Source organism: Lepidochelys kempii, chromosome 8 (genome assembly GCF_965140265.1).
Source record: "Lepidochelys kempii isolate rLepKem1 chromosome 8, rLepKem1.hap2, whole genome shotgun sequence".
NCBI classification, from domain to species: domain Eukaryota; kingdom Metazoa; phylum Chordata; order Testudines; family Cheloniidae; genus Lepidochelys; species Lepidochelys kempii.
Window position 1 is genome coordinate 7,095,661 of NC_133263.1, and position 20,432 is coordinate 7,116,092.

General features: G+C 50.9%; 1 protein-coding gene across 1 annotated transcript in view; it reads right to left on the reverse strand.

The window, feature by feature from the left end:
• The window catches only part of SLC6A7 (solute carrier family 6 member 7), a 30,516-nt gene that overhangs the window by 3,187 nt on the left and 6,897 nt on the right, over window positions 1–20,432 (reverse strand). The window contains exons 2-13 of the mRNA XM_073355338.1: window positions 18,421–18,604; window positions 16,691–16,822; window positions 14,697–14,931; window positions 13,073–13,211; window positions 12,388–12,522; window positions 11,105–11,208; window positions 10,177–10,301; window positions 7,906–8,018; window positions 7,674–7,805; window positions 7,012–7,111; window positions 6,462–6,562; window positions 4,243–4,410 (exon numbers count right to left, since the gene is read on the reverse strand). Of these exons, the coding sequence (XP_073211439.1) occupies window positions 4,243–4,410; window positions 6,462–6,562; window positions 7,012–7,111; window positions 7,674–7,805; window positions 7,906–8,018; window positions 10,177–10,301; window positions 11,105–11,208; window positions 12,388–12,522; window positions 13,073–13,211; window positions 14,697–14,931; window positions 16,691–16,822; window positions 18,421–18,604 (1,668 nt within the window). The remainder of the gene's footprint in view (window positions 1–4,242; window positions 4,411–6,461; window positions 6,563–7,011; window positions 7,112–7,673; window positions 7,806–7,905; window positions 8,019–10,176; window positions 10,302–11,104; window positions 11,209–12,387; window positions 12,523–13,072; window positions 13,212–14,696; window positions 14,932–16,690; window positions 16,823–18,420; window positions 18,605–20,432) is intronic.

Consider the following 20,432-nt stretch of genomic DNA (forward strand, 5'->3'; position numbering starts at 1 on the left):
GCGCTTCAGACAATGCCCCAGCATCCAATGCTTTGGACTAGACTCACTCCATAGCTACTGTCAGGGTATCAGAACCAACGGGGACTCTAATCCCATGGGGCACCAGACCATCTCCAGCCAGCCCACTGGGGGTACTGTAATCACATGGGGCACCAGACCATCTCTAGCCAGCCCATAGGGGGCGCTGTAATCACATGGGGCACCAGACCATCTCCAGCCAGCCCATAGGGGGCGCTGTAATCACATGGGGCACCAGACCATCTCTAGCCAGCCCATAGGGGGCGCTGTAATCACATGGGACACCAGACCATCTCTAGCCAGCCTACAGGGGGTACTGTAATTACACGGGGCACCTGTCCAGACCATCTCTAGCCAGCCCATAGGGGGCGCTGTAATTGAGTCTGAATGGAGCAATTGAAGCTCTAAAGGTGCCCCAGCCAGCACTTGTGTGGACAAGGATTTGCTGCTGCTCTGAGCCCTGTTCCCCGTGGCTGGGCCTCTCCTTGGACAGTCCCCCTGCCTCACTAGTGCCGGTGCAGCACTAACCCGGCACGGCCGTTTCTGTGTAACCTGGTCTGGAGGATGGTGAAATTGCCAGGGAACGCTAGTGCCATCTGCATCGGTGCCCTGCACCGTCGCTAGACGCTGGGAGACTTCCTGGGTGCAGTCAGGCCTAAGGGCGCCTGCGGAGATTCCCCAGGGACAGAAGAAAAAGGGAACGTCGTCCCTGTATTGAAGCATTCCCAGTGCAGTGAATGATGCTGCGTGCCAGGAGCCAGCGGACTCAGGCCCTGCTGCCTGGGGCTGCTGTGTGTTTGGATTAATGCATCGGGCACTTTGCTCACTGCTCTTTGGCCCTCCCAGGGGTAAAGGCACTCCCAGGAGCCATGTGATCAGCACCCACACAGGCCACCTGTCTGCCCAAGTCCTGCAGCAGTGGCCCTGGGGGAGGACGGAGGGGGGGGACTCCCTCTCGCTCCAGACCTGCATCTCAAAGGGCTGCTCAGCTGGGCAGCTCAGGGGTCTGAGCTGCTGCACTCTTCCCGTCAGGTTGTGACCTGGTGCACCTGAGGACTAATCAGCAGGGTGAAAGGCTTTGGGGGCAGAAGCACTGAGCAGGGGGTACAAGGAGGAGGAGGGACTTCCCCCTGAGAAGCAGCTTCCCACTATTCTCCTCACATCTGTGTGATGAGAGCAGCAGGGCTCAGGGGACACCAGTCCAGTGCAGGAAAATCACCACCCACCAGAACTGCCATTGCTTTGATGAGTAATCACCAGCTCGCAGCTGCAAGCCACCAGCAGAAACCTCTGCTTGCACAAGAAGAGGAGGGGCCACTCAGGCACAGAGGGAAGGGATTGGCTGAACCACCCTTCCATTAAGGACTGGAGAGGTGGGGACAGCCTTGTCCCAAGGCATGATGGGAAGGCAGCTCAGTATAAAACCCCCAGCAGTGGTCTAGCAAGCTAGCTAGTGGAGTTGTTTATGGTGTATGGGGAAAGGGTTGGGGGTCCTGAATTAAGTGGCTGTATTTGTTATGATTTGTCCTAGGTGCTGTGGCTTTGCTATGCAGTAAGTAGGGACTGATAGGGAGTTTCCTTTATTTTATTAGTCTGTGTTAGAGATTGGGCCAAAGCAAGAACCCAGCTTCATCCCTCTCCTGTGGCCAAAGCAGTAGAGAAGCCTGGATCTGGGTGCAGCTTTGCCACTTGAACCCTCTCAGTTGCGTGTTTTTCCTTTGTCAGGGAATGAGGAAATTCACTGAAAGAATCAGACCTCCCAAGGCCACTTACATGCTGCTATTTTGGGAGTCAGCTTGGTCATTTAACCTCAAGAAAGCAGGTGTCTACCTCTCTTTGCAATGGCCTCTGGGAGCCCGGCTGGGCTTCACGCTGGTATAGGGCACAAGTGAACTAGTGTCCTGAGCTCTAATCCTACTCCCTAGGGGGTGTTTGTTGCCCAAAGCCTGTGGGCAGGCAGGAAGGGTGTGGGCTTCTGGGGTGTGTTAATGGAGTCAGAAAGGCTGTTGCTATGGCTCAGTGTTATCTACAACAAGAATGTAGCTCCTGTCAAGAGGGAGGGAGAATGCTGCGAAATGTACACCGCAATAGCAGTGTGAAAGGCTTTGGGCTTCAGAGCACTGGCCAGGACCAGCTGACTTGACTGACCCAAGCTACTGCCAAACCTGGCTACCTGAGCCCATCCCAAATGCAGCCGTGGCCCTTTGTAGGAGCATGTGCTCAGAGAGGTTACTTTTGGGGCAATAGTGAGCCACAAGGGGTAATGGTTATCTGACACAGCAGAGCTGTAAGCACGGACCCATTAAGGCTCAGCATTTGGACAGTTGTGGGGAAGCCTCTCACCTGACTGAGTTAGGCATTTGTTATTTCTGTCTCTTCCCCTTTTGTTGTTCATCACCATATGATGCTAAAGACCAGGGCAAAGTACTACACTCAGGAAGGAAAAATCAAATGCACAGCTCCAAAGTTGGGAATAGCTGGCTAGACAGCAGTGCTGCTGAAAAGGATCTGGGGGTTATAGTGGGTCACAAACTGCATATGTCAACTGTACAATGCGGTGGCAAAAAAGGCAAATGTCCCTCAGGGCTGTATTAACAGCAGTGTCCTAGGTAAGACCGGTGAGGTAACTGTCCCACCCTGTGTGACACTGGCAAGGCCTCAGCTGCAGGACTGCATCCACTTTTGGGTGCCACGCTTGAAAAATGATGGGGACAAATTGGAGAGAGTCCAGAGGAGAGCAACAAAAATTAGATGTTTAGCAAACCCTGATCTATGAGGAAAGGTTGAAAGAGTTGAATGTGTTTAGTCTTGAGAAGGCTGCGGGGGCATGTAACAGTCTTCACATTTATAAATGGTGGTTCTGCAGAGGACGGTGATCAATTGTTCTTTATGTCCACCAAGGGGTTGAACAATAAGCAATCAGCTTAGTTTGCAGCAAGGGAGATTTAGGTTAGATATTAGGAAAAGCTTTTTAGCTACAAGGACAGTTAAGCACTGGAAGAGGTTACCTAGGGAGGTTGTGGAATCTCCACCATCAGAGGTTTTTAAGAACAGGCTGGACAAACACTTGTCAAGGATGGTCTAGGTTTACTTGGTCCTGCCTCATCCCAGTGGGATGGACTAGATCTCTTGAGGTCCATTCCAGCCCTATGTCTCTATGATCCTGTAACTCAGGGAAGTTCTAGGATGAGAACAGAGAGGCTTGAGAGAGCTGTATATGGAAATCTGTAGCACCTCTTTAGCTGTAGCCTCTGCCATCAGAACTTCACTTTCCTGAGGCAAATCCACTGATTTACACTGGTTTAACCGCATAGCCTGCTATATTAATGTCACAAAACGCACCAAGAGGTGCGAACACACATGGGGCTGTGGCCTGCAGTCTGCTGTGCAGCATGCACTAGGAATCCACCTACAGCTATCCCCAGGTATGCCCCAGTGCATCCATCCCCCCTCCCTGCACGTGGGCTGCATTTGGAATCTGTGCACAGGCTCCGTCCACGTGTGAGCCACGAATAGTGATATCACCATGTGTTGCCATAGGGCCTGGCAAAGAAGTGAGGCGGGGCCTGTTTCCTCTCTGGATTATCATTCCCGTTCTACATCCCAAATAAGCATGACTTTGTGATGTCCCATGCAAACCACTAGAGGGTGCCACACACCATTGTAAATACACGGGAATAAGCTGTCCTGTACACCAATTCTCAGGATTCGTGGACAGGGAGGGTGGGATGGGAACCTGTGCTTCTGAAGTGAGGCCTTTGTCCTTGCTGGGGCAGATGCATTAAATCCATTCTGCAAAGGTTAGACAATATGGGTATGCTGGGGCCCTCAACTCCGGACCAGGCAGAGCTTGTGCGGGAGCTAACAGGGTGAGCCTGGAGAGCGGAAGGATTTGCCCTAGACAGGCTGCAGTGACAAGCCACAGGTTGAGCAGGCTGCGAGGTAGCCCAGTCTGACATGATGCTCAATTCTCAGCCCTCACACCTGGGAACAGCCCCAGGAGCCGGCCCCCTTTGACCTATGGCTAGAACGAAGACTCCAAAATGAGCCGGAAGGGGGTTGTCTTTTACCCAGCATGAACCAAAGAGCAAGATTTCATGGCACAGAAAACCAGTATCTAGCAGTGGGGAGAGCTGGGGAACGCAGCCAAGGGAAGAAACGCCCTGGAGGGGTAGAGTCCCCTCCCTTTTTACAGGCTGCCGCCCACGTCCATCTGCCACTTACCTCCCACAGCGTCCCTTCTTCTCTGAGCACCGCGACCACCATCCCTGCGGGGATCATCAGGCAGGAGAACAGCCCCATCAGGATGCCCAGGACCTCGGCCCAGTATGGGAAATGGTAACTCCCATACTCTGAGGGCTGGTACTTGACTATATTGTACACCAGCAGGGCCTGCAACACAGGGAGAGAGTCAAAGGGATGCGTCCTTCCTGGGGCTGTGTGACACAAGAACCCCTCAGTGCCAGCTGGCCAGAGGGTTACAGGAATGACCTGATTCTGGGATGCACATTCTGGTTCACCAACATCATATGAGCTCTCAAATGAAAGCCAGGGTCACACCAGTCACTAATCTCTTTGTGAACCGTATGTACAGGTGCTATGCAAGGAGTTATGTGTACACACAACACGGTCAATACATTCTTATTTTGTATCACAGCAGAGGTGGAGAACCAGGTTTTCTGCCAGATGAGGTGTTTATTCACCTGTCCCTCTGTTGGCTAGACAAGATGGGTGAGGGAATATCTTTTATTGGCCCAACTTTTACTGGTGAGAGAGACAAGCTTTGAAGCTACACAGAGCTCTTCTTCAGGTCTGGGGAAAGGATGTCACAGCTAAATACAAGTCAAACAAAGAGTTTAGCATAAGTAGTTAGCACATATTCTAAGGGCCCATTCAAGGTGAAGTGGCCCATTTACACCTCTGCAGTCATAGGACAAAAAGGGGGAGGGGGCTAGTGGGTTGCAGATTGTTTTAATAAACCACAAATCCAGTGTCGCTCTTCAGTCCATGACTTGTAGTGTCTAGCGGAGTTGTGAATTTAAGCTCCCAGGCTCGTATTTTGGAAGTGTTGGGCAGGTTTCTTTGGAGGCTGAGGACTGAGAGGTCAGATAGAGAGTGACCGCTGTCAGAAAAGTGTTCTCCCACAGACAACAGGGTGGTTTTGTCTTTTATCATTTTCCTGTGTGAGTTCATTCAAGAGCATAGCGATTGACTGGTTTCCCCTACTTAGGTGCTGGGGCATTTAGTGGGCTGTTGTGATAGGCATATGTGGGGACCCATGGATCTTGACAGGTGTGTTGCGGAGATATGTCTGCAGGTCTGATCTCTGTTGGATGTGAATTAAACATTGTAGCTAACACAATGGATGCCCCTTTACATACAAAATTATTGAAAATATGTGATGTCAATAAGAGAGCAGCACACAGGAAACACAAGCCCCGGGGGGTTATCCTGTCTCTGAGGATAGACAACAAACTCTGGGGATACAAGTAGAAGTCAAAGAAAACACCCCTTTACCCTGCCCTAGTAGGTAAATGGGCAGTGCTATTACATTCATGAAATCAGGATCGCAGCCCAGCTGGACTGAAGATGTTGCAAAAGGCTTTGAGTGAGATAAAATTTATTAGACAGGAGGCTAACCTGATAGTTAAGGTTAGTCTCTAGAAAATGGGCAATGATTTTGTTTCCAGTTTCCTTACTCATGATCACTTGAATCTTGGCACTTTGATAGTAAATGCATTGCTGTTTTCACTATCAATGTATCTCAGTGCGGTGGTGTTAAGCAACGTGCTGGGCCTGAGTTGAATCGTACACGCTGGTGTGCGTACTGTTCCTTTGGGGATGGCAGACCTGGTGTTTTCGGAAGTGTTCAATGGAGAAGGGGCTGAATGCTATGGGGAAACGCTTCCAAGGGGCTCGGGGGCTGGGGCACACCTAATGTTAACCTGCAAGGCAAAGCTATGGCTGGCATAGCCCAGAGCAGAGGGCTTGGATGGCGATCAGACTGGGGATGTGAGGGAGCAGACACCCAGTTACACACAAGCAAGACTCTCTCATGCTGGCAGCAGGAGGGTAACAAGGTGACTCCCAGACCTAGCCATCCCGAGGATCATCACAGGCTGTCATCCAAAATCTTCTGAGGGTTTCACACCCAAGCCCAGCCCTAGAACTTAGTGACACCTCCCCCACACCCAGAACCTGGGCTCCCCAGGCTGGGATGGGAAGGGGCTACCTGGACCCCACCGAGACAACGCAGGTTGGAGACCCATGCTGATACCAGGGTGCAAAGACCATTCCATGCTGCTGGCTGTGAGGGGGAGCCAGGCGAGTTGGGAAAGATTTTGTCCCAAAGGGACTAATCCAAATGGTGCTGAGACCATGACAATGGGGAGTGGGCAGAGTAAGGGAAGCTCAGCAAACGTCGGCAGGGTCACACCAGTTACCATCATCATTGCCGGGGACAGGAACATCCAGCAGGCTTTAAAGTACAGCCCTGGTTGGAAGCCCAGCATCATGTGAATATCCCGGCAGAACCGCTTCATGCCTAGAGAAAGGAGGAGGAGATGGCATCAGAAACCAGCCAGCAACTCTAGCTGGGGGTTCTCCTGGCGAATCCCTTGGCTCCAGAGAGGCACCCCACCAGCTGTGTGAGCTCAGGGATTGGGCTGTCAGCCACGGGGGCAGAGAGAGCCTGGAGAACAACGGATGTGTTGTTTCTCCTTCTGTATCACGTGACTTTCGCTGCTCTGCTATGAGAGCAAGGAAGGGGTCAAACTGAGGTATCCGCTACCATTGTGATGACACAAATGTCTCTGGCTTGATCTGGAACTTCCATCCAGCTGCCTCGACCCTGGGAAGCAGCAAGAGCCTGGAGCTGAAGTGTCTAGCCCTCTGCCATGGGGTTCATCTGCACAAGCTGGAAACTATACCTCCTGCTCCAGTTCAAACGCCCACTGAATAGACAAGTTTCCATGGAGGCCAGTCCCCCCTTACCATAGACACGTGTCACCACCAGGCAGGTTGTAATCACCACCACCATGAGTCCAAACCCAGCACTGTAGTCATCCAGCAGGACGAGCCAGTACATCCCCCCCTGGAGAGAGAGAATGACAAGCAGCCAGACCCTCAGGGAAGGACCCGTTATCACCAGAGCTGGTCAACAAGCTCCCACCCTCGCCTTTTGGGATAAATTCTCTTGTGCCCCTTTCCTGGTCACATTTGGGAGGCTGAGTTTTAGGGGCCTGAATATTCGTGGGAAGCGAATGCCAGTGTATCCATCCTGTTTGCATGCTCATCCAATCCGGGGACAGAAGTAATGCCACGCCACATATTAGATCAATTGCAGCTTGGATTGTGAATCTCAAGTATGGAATACTCACAGCGAAATGTTAATAAACATGGGCTCTACTGATTAGATAAATTATTCCCTGCGAATGATTCACTCTGCTCTGAAGTCACCTAGCGTCTCCACTCCCACGGCCCTATCCGGTGGGACGCTCCATCCATTTCTCTTCCCGAGCCCCCTCCCACTCAGTCATAGTCACAAATGATCATGGATCTGACAAACGTCCCCCTGTAAATCCTCAACTAACTGAGCACTCAGACGCCAGTCAAAGTCGACTCTGACAAGCTGGCCCGTGGGAAAGATTGCCTACCTCTGTCGTGAGAATGAGCCCCATCAGGTACATGGCGATACAGATGATGGCTGAGAAAAAAGCCTTCTTGGGCCGCAGGTAATAAGGAAACTCATCTGTCACTGCAGTAACAATGGTCTCCATGAAGGCAAACTGCACATAACGGAAAACAAGCCACCCTAAGCGTGTGCGTCTGTGTGTGTGTCTGTGTGTGGGGGGCTAACGTACAAGGTTCGGCATGCTGTGTCCTTACCTGGCTGTCCAGGCCCAAGGTCAGCAGCATGAAGAAGAAAAGGAAAGACCAGAGTGGAGAAAGAGGAAGCATTGTCATGGCCTGGGGGTACACCACGAAAGCCAAGCCGGGACCTAGGGGACAGGCAGAGGATGGGACAGTGAATGGGATCGTACATCAGACACAGCTGTTACTGCTGGGCAGGGGGAGGCAGTGTACCAGCCCAGGCAGGGTATGGCACCGCTGGGAGAAGGGGGGGCGGGAGAGGTGTCCTACAAGAGCAGACAGGAGGTGTTCCCATGTGTGGGATCGAGCAGAAGCAGGCAGGGGCCGGCACCGTGGGAGGGGGCAGGAATCCAGCCTCAAGGCTTTTTCATGCTATTTTTTTAGATAAAAGGTCACGATTGCCTTTTCTTGATCAGCAGGAGTGTCGCGCAGCGCACGGCGGGCAAGGAGAGCCCCCAACAGCGGGCACCTCCCTTCTGCCCGGAAGGTCTCCACCTGTCACCCACGGCCCCAGGTTTTCAACAGAATTGTACGCTGCCCGCAGCCTGGGAGATGCCCTGGCTGTGGTGGCAACGTCTCCCCAGCAGGGGGCACTGTAGGGGAGGCTACCCAAGGGGGAGCTGCTAAGTCGCTCATGGCTTCACCCGCCTCCCAATAGGAGGCCCTATAGGGAAGCCCTGGCTGGTGGGAGCTCCCAGCTGGAGGAATTGCAGTAGCCTGCGGATGGAGGAGGTCCCCAGTACCTCAGGTCTCCCCACTCACTGCAAGAGCGTCTGCCTCCAAGACCTGGGAGGGAACCAGCGCGGAAACGGACGTTAGCCCTTTGAGAGGGGAAGCTGATGGATCACAGCCTCCAGGAGCCACTAGAGCGGGACTCTCCGCTCTGCCTAGTTCCTTATCGCCCCGCCAAGGCCCTGAACGAGACAGCTGAGCATGATGAATGCCCCACTCCCCCCAAACCCACTCGTCTGTATCAAGCTGCCATTGCTACAACAGGCAGCGCTGGCTGGTGGAGCTGCGTGGCTTTATTCAGCCTCTTGTCTGTCACCCCACCACCACGCAGCTAACATTCCCCTCTCTGCCAGCCCCGGGTTTGTCCTGGGAACGACATCAGTGCATGCAGGAGCTCCTGGGACGTCTCACTAAGCACCAAGGGACAGGGTTGTCATTCGGCCCATTCCTGTGGGACTTATCACAGCAGCTCCTGCCCCGATGCACTGGGGTGGCTCATGTCTCTCGTAAGGTGTTTCCCCCTGGGCCCCCAGTCAGGAATGGGCTTTGCAGAGAGCCTGGAGGAGTGAGAAGCTGGCTCTGATTATTGTTTCAATGCTCTGGCCTGGTTTTGGAGAGCTAGGCTAGTGCCCACAGCTGCATGCTCAGGCTCTGTGTGTCCTGCTCCATCCCTCCATGTGTCAAGCCTCCCCTCTGTAAGTAACACCATCCCCTCCTTCACCCGTGGCCTCTGGGCAGCGCCTGGTCCCCACCACGCTTGGCAAGGAGAGTCCCAGGGGCTCCCAAGCCATCTCTCCTGCATGGCAGAATGAAGAGCTGGCATCACACCACCAAACCGCCCTTCTCTTCCTCTGGGCGTTCCTTGCGTTCTCTGACACCCGCTGCGGTTTTGTTTCAGTGCTTGGCTCCTCTGGTTCCACGGGTGCCCAGGGAGACATATGTCCCACCTGAGCCCAGATTCCTCCCTGAGGCTCCGTGAGCTGGCTTCAGCTGTTTTATCAACCTAGACCACTTTGTTACAGTCCTACCAGACCAGCTGACACTTGGGCAGCAGCCTGGACTCACTGCAAGGGAAGGAGCAATGGCTCCCTGCACACGGGAAAGGATAAGGGCCTGACGACTGCACCAGAGGAGCTGCTCTGGGGAGTTCTGTCTGCGCTGGGAGCTGGAGAAAGAAAAACGACTGGGAAACAGTCACCATTAAACGCTGATTTCAGGCCCCATTAGGTGGCCACATAAACTATGCTCCCAAATCCTGAATTTGCGGCTGGGCACTTAGGCGCCTGCTTCCCCGTTTTCCCCTGGTGAGGGCCCATTTGTGCACCCACCCACCTTCATAATGTGCTTTGAACTGCTCCAGTGAATGGCTCTTTATCCATGCAAAGTCTCATGGTTATTATTGTTTTAAACTATCACACCTGAGTCTTATAAAGCACTTATAAGCCCGTCCCTTCTGCATACACACCCCAACCTACATATATCCCCACACACGCATGTATTCACACACACACACACCAAGAAAAGAGGGAAGGAATTATTATTTTTTGGTCTGACCTGCTTTTGCCACTTGGTTAACCGGGATGCCCAGCTCCTGCGACATGTAGCCCAAGACGGAAAAGATGGCAAACCCGGCCAGGATGCTGGTGATGGCATTGCCTAGGGTGACTATAAATGTATCCCTGCAGAACAGACAGCAGCTGATCTGAACGTGTCACCATCAGAGCCTAAAGAGACTGCACTGCTGAGAGCTCGCATGGTTTCCAGAGGAGAGAGAGGAGGCAGCGGCTGACTGGGGAGGGGCACCAAGAAAAGACCCACTTTGGGGGCACAAGCTGGCTTTCTGCGCCGAGCTGAGATGGGTTCCCCAGTTAGAGAGGGGACAGGCTCTTTTCTCTTTGCCAACATCCGCATTCAGGAGCCTGTGGGGAGCTGGACTTACAGAGAAACTAAAAGTGTGGAGGTGACACTGGGCAACTTCCCCACCTGTTTTGGGTTTTTATTACGAATATCAGGGAAAATCAATGGTGGGGGGCAGCAAATTCAGCTGGTTCTCAGCTCAGCTTGGCTGTGACACACCCCTCTCAACACTGGACAAGGCAACCCGTTCCTCAGCATCTGCTGGGGGCTGGAACCAGGCTAGGGAAAGCGGCACTCAGTGCCTGGCTCGTGCCAAGAGAAGGGCCCCTCCTGCATGCAGATGAGGATGCAGGTGTCTCTCCTTACAGGTTGCCACTGGGCTCCATGCATCCCTATCTTTCTGCTTGTTTCTTGCCTGCTTCTTTCTTCTTATCCACCTTATCCTGACCCATCTGTTCCCTTTAAAGAGACAGTTGGTGCTTACCCGTTGGTGCCCCATGATATGCAGCTTCCATTCCGGGAAGAGAGGTTGTAATAACTCTAAGGACCCAGGTCAGTTTGAACCCCACTGTGAGTGTCACCCCGAGGCTCACCTCCATTTCCTGTGTAAGGACTGGAAACCTACCTGTAAATATTCTGGTGGAAGGTGTTATAAGACGCAAAAGTGAGCAGTCCCCCGAAGCCCACCCCAAGGGAGTAGAAGATCTGCAGAGCTGCCTCTATCCACACCTGGGAGGGGGAAACAAGGAAGAAGAGCTCACTGCACAGAAAGGAGTGCAAATCTCAGCTCCACTCTCAAGAAGAGAGTGCTTTCCGGGAGGGATTCCCTCTGCTCCAGACGGACATGCTGACTCCTTTTACCGAGCATATCTCCACTCTTTGTCTGCATCGCCAACACAGATTCCATCCAACACGGGTCTCTTAGAGTCAAGTGAGGGCAGTTCCCATGGTCCTTCGCTTCTGGGCTTCTTCACAGAGAACTACCAAATGCTCCAGTGGACTCCAGCCCTGACCTGGTGCAACCACCTTGGGCAGGTGTTTGGAGTCCATGCTTGGACTTCTCCACCTGCTCTGAAATGGAGACCCCATCAGATTTGGAAGTACCCACATGGAGGAGGGAATTCAGTCTAGTTGCTTATTGATTACCCTAGGCTGCTCCACCAATGGGCCATCACCCTAAGGGAGGGAGAAGGTAATCAGTCCAGGGGTTTCTGCACTGGCCTCCAACCCAAAAGCCAATGGTGGAGAAGAACTGCATTTGGCCTTTTTGTTCGGGCATGCTTGGGCTTCTCTTAAAGTGCAGGCTGTCCTGGGCTTCCTAACAGCTGCTATTCATGCTGCTGATGTGTTTGCCGTACTTTATGCTACGCAGTGAGATCCTGGTTGCAGGGATCAGGCTGGAAATGATTTCCTAGTTTTTCTTTTCTACTTTCAAAGGCAGGAAATGATTTTGCATCTTGTTTGCATGCCAGTCAGCTGGTAAGAGTGTTAATTAGAGCCATGAATAACCAGATTGACCTGCCGTGGCATTAAAAGTCCTTATACAATGGAAGCTTTTCTTTTACACACATGTCAGATTTGGGGATTTCCCTGTTTCACAGCTCTGCTTTGCTTGTCATCATCATAGAATCATAGAATATCAGGGTTGGAAGGGACCTCAGGAGGTCATCTAGTCCAACCCCCTGCTCAAAGCAGGACCAATCCCCAATTGTTGCCCCAGATCCCTAAATGGCCCCCTCAAGGATTGAACTCACAACCCTGGGTTTAGCAGGCCAATGCTCAAACCACAGAGCTATCCCTCCCCCCCCCCCAAAATCACTTGAAAGCAGCGGCCAAAAGACTGGATCCCAGCCTGAACCAGGTAACTGAACCCCACAGTATGTTAAAAGTGCCCTGTCCCCTTCTCACCTTGGAAGACAGCAGGTGATCAAACTGGGGTGTGAGGTAGAACTTGATTCCTATCCAGGCCCCCTCCAGTGTCACACCACGAATGAGCAGCATGATCAGGATGAAGTAAGGGAATGTGGCAGTGATATACACAACCTGCGGGAAGAGCAGATGGATCTGAGTTTAAGCTTCAGCAAGACCTTCCCTTAACCGCACTGACACACAGGGGATCTTTGCCCACTGGACAGTTCCGGAGTCACTTGCAGAAGAGGCGTGCCCTTTGGGGAGCATCTCTGTTCAACTAAAAGTCTGCTTTATCTTGCACCTCACTGCTGTGTGGGTTTATGATGTGGGCAACACAATGTTGGATGGGTCACTGTGGTGTATCCATGCAATTTACTGAGGCACATGGCCATGCTAATTCCATCGGAAGCAGAGTTGTGTCATTAACTACATTCCAGCCCTGAATAGTGGGCAGGCATTTGATGATCTGCAAACTACCACCCTCTCCAAATTGTGCCTATTGATAGCCATTGTATTTAGCAAGAGAGCTAGTTATTCTAATTGATATTTCCAAGATATATATACACAGCCACACACACACAAATACTGTAGATCACGGAAAATGACCACTTAACCTCGCTCGGTTCATTCTCGTGAAGCAAACGACAGGGGGCTGCAGGAGGAGAATGACTCCTGGTCTTACCTTGCCGGAGGATTTGACTCCCTTGAGGATACAGAGGTACACGATGACCCAGGAGAGCAGGAGACACAGGCATAGATTCCAGCGGATTCGCCCAGGGTCCCCGATCCCAGAGCTCCCTTGGATATGCAGAACATAACGACTAGGGCAAAAGGAGAGCCATTAATAAACAGGTAGCATCCTCCCTTCAGCAATGTGCCAGGGACCAGAGCTCCTGTCTGAGAGCCCGTACTTTACGCTGCAGCACCTTAGAACCTGGATCTAGCTTTGACTCTGACAATAAAAATGATACTGAAAATCCCTTTGCGCAAGGAGAGCCAAGGGTTTGATTCCTTGGCGGGGGGAGTTAATTCCTGACCACACGTTAATGAACTGAGAGGTCCCCAGGGAAAGGCTGGTTTTTAGCTTAATTGTCTCAATCAACACAAATGAACTATTTTGAACATAAGAACGGCCATACTGAGTCAGTCCATCTGGCCCAGTATCCTGTCTTCTGACAGTGGCCAATGTCAGGTGCCCTAGAGGGAATGAACAGAACAGGGAATCATCAAGTGATCCCATCCCATCGTCCATTCCCAGCTTCTGGCAAACAGAGGCTAGGGACGCCATCCCTGCCCATCCTGGCTAATAGCCATTGATGGATCTATGCCTACATAGGCGACATGTTCCATTTTCACAAGTTCGTGTAAATTAACCCTTCTTCTGGGTCACATGATCATTCCGTACCATGGGAGACTCCAACAGGGCCAGAGAGTGCAGAAGTTCTTGACCTCGCAACTGAGAACGTCTCTCCCACACCTGCCCCCTGCCAGAATGGGCACTTAGGGTGGCATGAATTTTCTATGGCATGGTCACCCAAGTGTTTGGACCCTCACTAGCTACCAAGTGCTCTGTGCCTGGCAGGGTGGAACGGGCACATTGTAAAATGACATCCAGGGGTTTTGTACAGCCACAAAAGCTATTCAAATGTCAGCCTTAAAGAGTCAAAGAAGAGAGAGAGAGAGACACACACACACAAAGAGAATGACTGCGTTTAAAATAGACAGTAGAACCGTCGCTAATGGTCATCCACTAACCAGGGTCACCCATCCTATGTAATGGCTAGTGAAACTTCAGTCCCTGCAAGTGGTTAATCTCGTCTGACCATGCAGCCGCCTGTCAGAACAGCCAGCAACATACCCAGGCATTTGGTGGCTAACAGGTTCCACTGAATCAAAAATACACATGGAACCAAGGCCGATTACACACAGACAGGACCAAACCCAGGCCCCTTTTGCCCATAACCACATGCCCCTTCCGCCTAAACTACAGCTTCCTGTATCTGTGAGTAAATGGCAAACTGTTAGATAGTGAAGCCAGCCATGAGAAGGCACCATGATCCCAGGTGCTAAGCTGGCATATAACATATACGACCACTGTCTCATTGCAGCAACGCAGTCCAGGTTGTGCCGACACGCTGGATAGTGCTGATGACAACAGCCACACGCCTCATCGTGCACTTGGAGAAGGTGGGTGCCCATCAAGCCATAGCGTGTGTGTTGTAGACCCATCGCCATGGTTCCTACACCAGTCTCACTCACTCCAACCCCCACCCTGCTCTGCCACGGTCTCTGGCTAGCCTCCTTACTTCCAGTACTCCTCGCTCGGACTGACGGTGTTAGTGATGTTGAATGGGATGGCAGCATTCCCTGCCTTGACGACCTGGTGATCCAAGCAGAGGTCGGTGTTCCACCAGTTGCCGCAGTGCTCCCAGGGCAAGTTGCTTGTCAGGGATGCGAAGAGGTAGAAGAGCACGTAAGCAATGATCATGTTATAGTAAATGGCCACCAGAGAGACAATCAGGATCGTGCCCATCCCAACACCTAAGGGAGGGGAGATGTAAACACAGCTCAGTGTGACGGCAAAGAGACACCACCCAGTCATCTCTCCCAGGGGCTGCTTAGCTACTGCGATGCTACCAGAGGCATCCTAGGGGCCCAGTCCTTGGTACAAGCAGACCAGCTGTTAGGAATCTAAAATGAACCTTAAACCACAGCCACGAGCTAGATCAAAGCAGAGCTGCTAGGTTATTGTGCAGGAAGGAACAATAACCCACCATAGCGAGGGGGATGTTGCATGAGAACATCAAGGATCTGCTAACAGGCTCATTGCTTTCCTGGCTTTTCCTGGCTCAGGCCCAGAGCCGAGAACTCTGCTCCAGCCACATCTGAGCCTTTCCTCCTGAGATCGCTTTGAAAGTCACAGGCACTGGTGCAGAAATGTGATAGATCTATGCAAGGGGGAAGCTGCCTTCCGGTGGAGAGAACTACTCTAGATTCCTGTAGACAAGTGTCAGCCAGAGAGACTCCTTTTCCCTTGTCAGAACTCCCTTTCCAAAGCTCAGCATTGGAGGTTTGCACTGGGTGAGAGAAGTAGCGTATATGCGCATACAGACCTTATATAAACTTTAATTATTTTTATATCTTAAATGAGTTTCATCTTGAGCAGTTTTTAGGTAACTTTTCTCTTTCAAGATGAAACTTTCAGAGCTGTGTTTGCCTTATGGCCCAGCCCCTGTATACCCAGATTGTCTTATTTGCATGAAGAATGATGGCATCTGATCATAAGATGTTCACGTTTATTTTTACTTTTGCTGATGGATGGACATTGAGTGGCTGGTTGTAGCCTAGAGTCTTTTCAAGCCATTATTTTTATAGGATTTGGGGTCAAACTTTCCATAAAGTGGTGAAATAATGTCATCGCAAGTTCTTTTCACCCAGCCAAGGCCATGTCAGCCTTCTCAAAAGTAATCGTATGTTCTCTACGTTTGATATTTGAAGGAGTGGAGGGCGGCTGTCACAGACGTACAGCCTCTGTGGTAGGCAAACAGTGAATATTTTTTAAATTGCTGGCTTAAGCAGGACTTTTCTCCAAATTGACACTAGCTAAGCATGATCTAACTCAAACCTGACTGGAGCAAGTTGCATGGCCATGCAAGAATTGAAATTGAAGGAAGGATCTCTGGCACTGAGGTTGAGGTTCAGTCATTAGATAATAATTTGGTTTCAGTGTCAAAATATTTAAAGAGCTCCAAGTTATAGATTCGATTGACTTTGGTAAAGCTCATTAGCTGGGCTTTATAATGAAGTGGACAGTCAGCTCCTTAGATGCTGTCTTAGAATTTAAAAGGGTTGATTACTTGTTGCATTCATCAGATGATTTAACTAAATGATGATTTAATTACAATCCAATATTGAAACTAATGTGTTGCTTTGACCTTGATTTGATGGCTGCATTGCTTTATTCTTAGGTTAGTTTAATATTTGTAACAACAGCTTAGCTGTGGTGATGTCCTCTCGATATTTATTTTTGTTCAATAGTTGTAATAAAATTTATGAAATTGACACTGAGTCACATTTCTTTCTGGAAGTAACGTGGGTCCAGAGCCCTGGAGGACCTGGATGGATAGATGCCAGCTAGTCAACCTAAAAGCCTGACGAGCTCCCCCTAATTAGATTGTAGTTCTCACAATTGCCTTAAAGATCAAAGGATGGCGATGCTAACACATCTCACCATCAGCCCTCTGTTATGAGGGCAGGAAGAAGGAGGGAAGAGAGAGCAGGATTGGGGTTCGTCACACACCTTTAAAGAGTGGGCTTATCTTCCAGACTGCAAGTGGCCCCAAGCTGGAGAACTGGCCTAGTGAGAGCTCCATGAAGAAGATGGGGATACCACATATTGCCAGCATGATGAAGTAAGGAACAAGGAAAGCTCCTGTAGGGGACAAAAAAGGCAGGGAGGGTGAGCCTGGAGCGCTGGTGCTGGGACAGGAGATCAATACAGTTTTATAAAGCTCCTGAAACATCTCAAAGTGCACAGAGCCAAAGCCTGGAAGGTGATGAGTACCCACCACTCACATTAAAGGGTCAGTGAGGGTTGGGATTGCCTAGGGCCTCTCAAGATTTGGCCCTGTATATGTAGGGATCCCTCCCCCCACCACTGCAACAGTCCTCTCTGCAGCAAAATGCTGTTCCAGCGAGACTAAGCATCAGTTCTTAGGTCAAGGAGTCAACGACTGGGGGAATTTCAGCAGGGAGAATGTCATTATTATCTGCTAGAGTATGGTCAGGACCCCAGGGTTAGCACCCCACGAGTGTGAAAAGTTCTGGGAAAGTTATAGTAAGCAAGTAAGTAAGTAAGTCACGGTCTTCATTTTAAATCTCTTCTGCAAAGATGGCATCTCCAACAGCAAGGCACCCCTTGGTGTCATATTATCATGCCAGCTGGACACTGACTCAGCGGGATGCTGCCTGCCAAATCATAACCATTTACTGCAGCGTCCGGGAAATTTATTAGAGGTGTTCCAGGACCAGCTCTGACTCTGCTTAGCTTTTGGAATCTGGGGCAAGGAGAGCTGGGCAAATAATGCATCAGGAATGGTTTATTTCCTGTCCTTGAACTCTCTGCAAACAGGCTGTCAAACTCTCCAGTTTATTTACTATTCCAAATTACTAGCAAGTATCTCTCTGGAATAATTCTTCATCTGCGGGCTGTTTGCAAATACCCTACTGTGAAGATTTGTGATGATGTGCGGGATGGCCATATCATGATGGATCAGATCCTGGAATGGATGACGCATGTGACCAGACAAAACCCTGAATTTCAGGAGTCAAGTTGGCAATTAGCACTGTTGGTTAGTTATTGCATTGTGAAGAGTGCATGATGTTTGAGGTTTCACCCATATTCAGGCTGGGGTAGCCTGTTCACTGAGACATTTGCAGGGAGTGATTGCACAAAGGGCATGCCTAGATGCTGCGAATTTGTTCCATAAGTGAGATGAATACCCGTGGGAATTGTTTGCCAGGATCTACAGAGGTCTGGATTGGACCAACAGCAATGTGAGGTGGCTTTAGAGGTGGTGCCAAAGACCAGGAGGGACTCATAGCGTTTAAGACTATCAAAGCCCAATCCACATTCCCATTTTAAGGTCTTTGAATAGCAGGCCCCGTGGGGTGCTGTATTGTCACACACAGAGTGGGGGTTCCCAAGCATGCACTGTATATCCTTCTAGGGCATCATCAGATGAAATCATCCTTAGTCCATGGTAAGCCACTCCTGTACTGAGATACCAAGCCTCACAGAAGTGGACTGGTCCACTGAGATAAATCCTAGGCTGTTCGTCCTGACCAGTCTGAAGAGAGATCAGGCAGTTGCAGGGAAATCATCTGAAAGCCAAGAATTTCCAAGTAACTGCAGATTCCCAACCCTGAGAGGGAAGGGGAGAAAGGGACATAAGTGAGGCTTTAGTCCAACATGAGGGGATGGAAGTGGTGAAACTGAACCCATTAAAGAGGGGATGATCGAGCATGTACCTCCCCCATTGGTGTAAGCTCTGTATGGAAACCGCCACACATTCCCCAACCCCACACAGTAGCCAATACAGGAGAGAAGGAAATCCAGCTTCCCGGTCCAGTTCCCTCTCTCTGCTGGGTACTCCATCTCCAGGTCCCCATCTCCTTGGTCGCTGGGGCTCATCAGCAGGTCTGGAATTATGGGCTGACCGAGAAAGAGAAGAAGGGGGAGGAGGGTAAGGGAGTCGGAGAGAAGTAGGCCAGGGAAGGAGAAAGAGAGAATGAATAAACGAGGGGAGAGGAGAGTGCAGGCCGAGACAGGAGAGAGGATGAAACGAGGGAAGAATGACAGAAAGGCAGAAAGGGTTTGTTGTAGAAAGGGAGAAGGTGGAAAGGGAAGAGGTATGAGAAACAAGGTTAGAATTCATGTGGCTGATTCACCAAGACTTTAACCCCAAGGAAGGGTCCCCTAAGAGTCCCCTTATGGTCAGTTCCCAGAGGGCAGGCTGACACAAGTGACTCCAGCAGACCCTTGGCCATCGTTCAGTGGAATACTATCCCTTCCACGTTTCTTCCCACTCCTGGCTGAGCTAAGGAGTGCCATGGGGACTCTCCTTGGGTGGCCAGAACCATCTCCCAAGCACTATCCTGCCTGCTTTTCCCAACCAGAAAATTCAGAGGTGGTAAAGCCAGAAGGGACAATGATGAACATCTAGTCTGACCTCCTATAGCACAGGCCAGAGCATTTAGGAGGACAGAATGAGAAGAATGGTCTCTACATTGCCACAGACTGTCACATACCCACTGAGCCTGTGCTGGTGAGAACTGGAGTTGACCCTGCTTATATCCCCTTGCTACGTGGGACACTCCATGCTAAAAATGCTGTATTTATTTCCCACGCTTTTGGCTTACGGTGACCAGATGTCCTGATTTTATAGGGACAGTCCCGGTTTTTGGGTCTTTTTCTTATATAGGCTCCTATTGCCCTCCCACCCCCGTCCCGATTTTTCACACTTGCTGTCTGGTCACCCTATGTTGGCTTGAAGTACAGTGCTTCAGTGATAACCATGTGCCTGGTGCCTAAGATCCCTTCCAGGCTCACAGAATCTGACCCCTGATCCACAGAGTGCATGCTGCTATCACATGGCAGGATATTAACCCTTTCCTTTCCCCCAGGATCTCAAAGCTGGGCCACAGCTCAGCAGGGGCAAATCTTAAAACACAGCTAGTTTTGCTCACGCTCTTTGATCTGAAAGTGTGACTGGATATTTGGCTTTCCAATGAGATATCCAACCCTTCCTGGTAAGACACGCTTTCCGTAGCTAAAAAGACGGCAGAGCCTTACTTGGGGGATTGGCTAGATCAGGGGTTTTCAACCTTTTTTCATTGGCAGACCTTTAAAAAAATTCGAATGGAGGTGCGGACCCCTTCGGCATCTTAGACAAAGTCTGCAGCCCCCAGGGGGTCTGTGGACCACAGGTTGAAAACCACTGGGCTAGAAGATTAAGGCTGGTCCTTACTTTATCTGAAGTCATGCACCCAAATGACCGAACCTCCCTGGCACACCATTGCCCGATGAGATCCCTGTACTGGTATGTCCCCAGGCAAGGGCTCTCTGCCACCCACAGGCATCACAGACCAAATGTCACAGGGCCAAAGCCCAGTGACAGAATGAGGGCCTCTCAGCCACTGCTTAGCTGCATGCTGAATATTCTAAGCCCCCAAGCTGCCGCCGTGTATCATGCTCTGACCAGTGCTGTGATGGCAACGAGACAGTGGAGGCAAGTAAGGCGACAGGTGTCATGGGACCACAACAAACTCACTGGCCAATAGAATACACACGGGTCAATGGGATGACGTCCTCCTAGTTCTAGCCCCTCCAACATTTGTACTAGGCTCTTACAAGAAAGACCCTATAAGGGTTTGGGAAACATCTGTATGAACAGCTGTCACACGGCGGGGAATCTGCAGGGGGCACCTGGTCTGTAGTTCCATGTTTTCTGCACAGGGATGGAGACCCAGCTGCAGCTGTA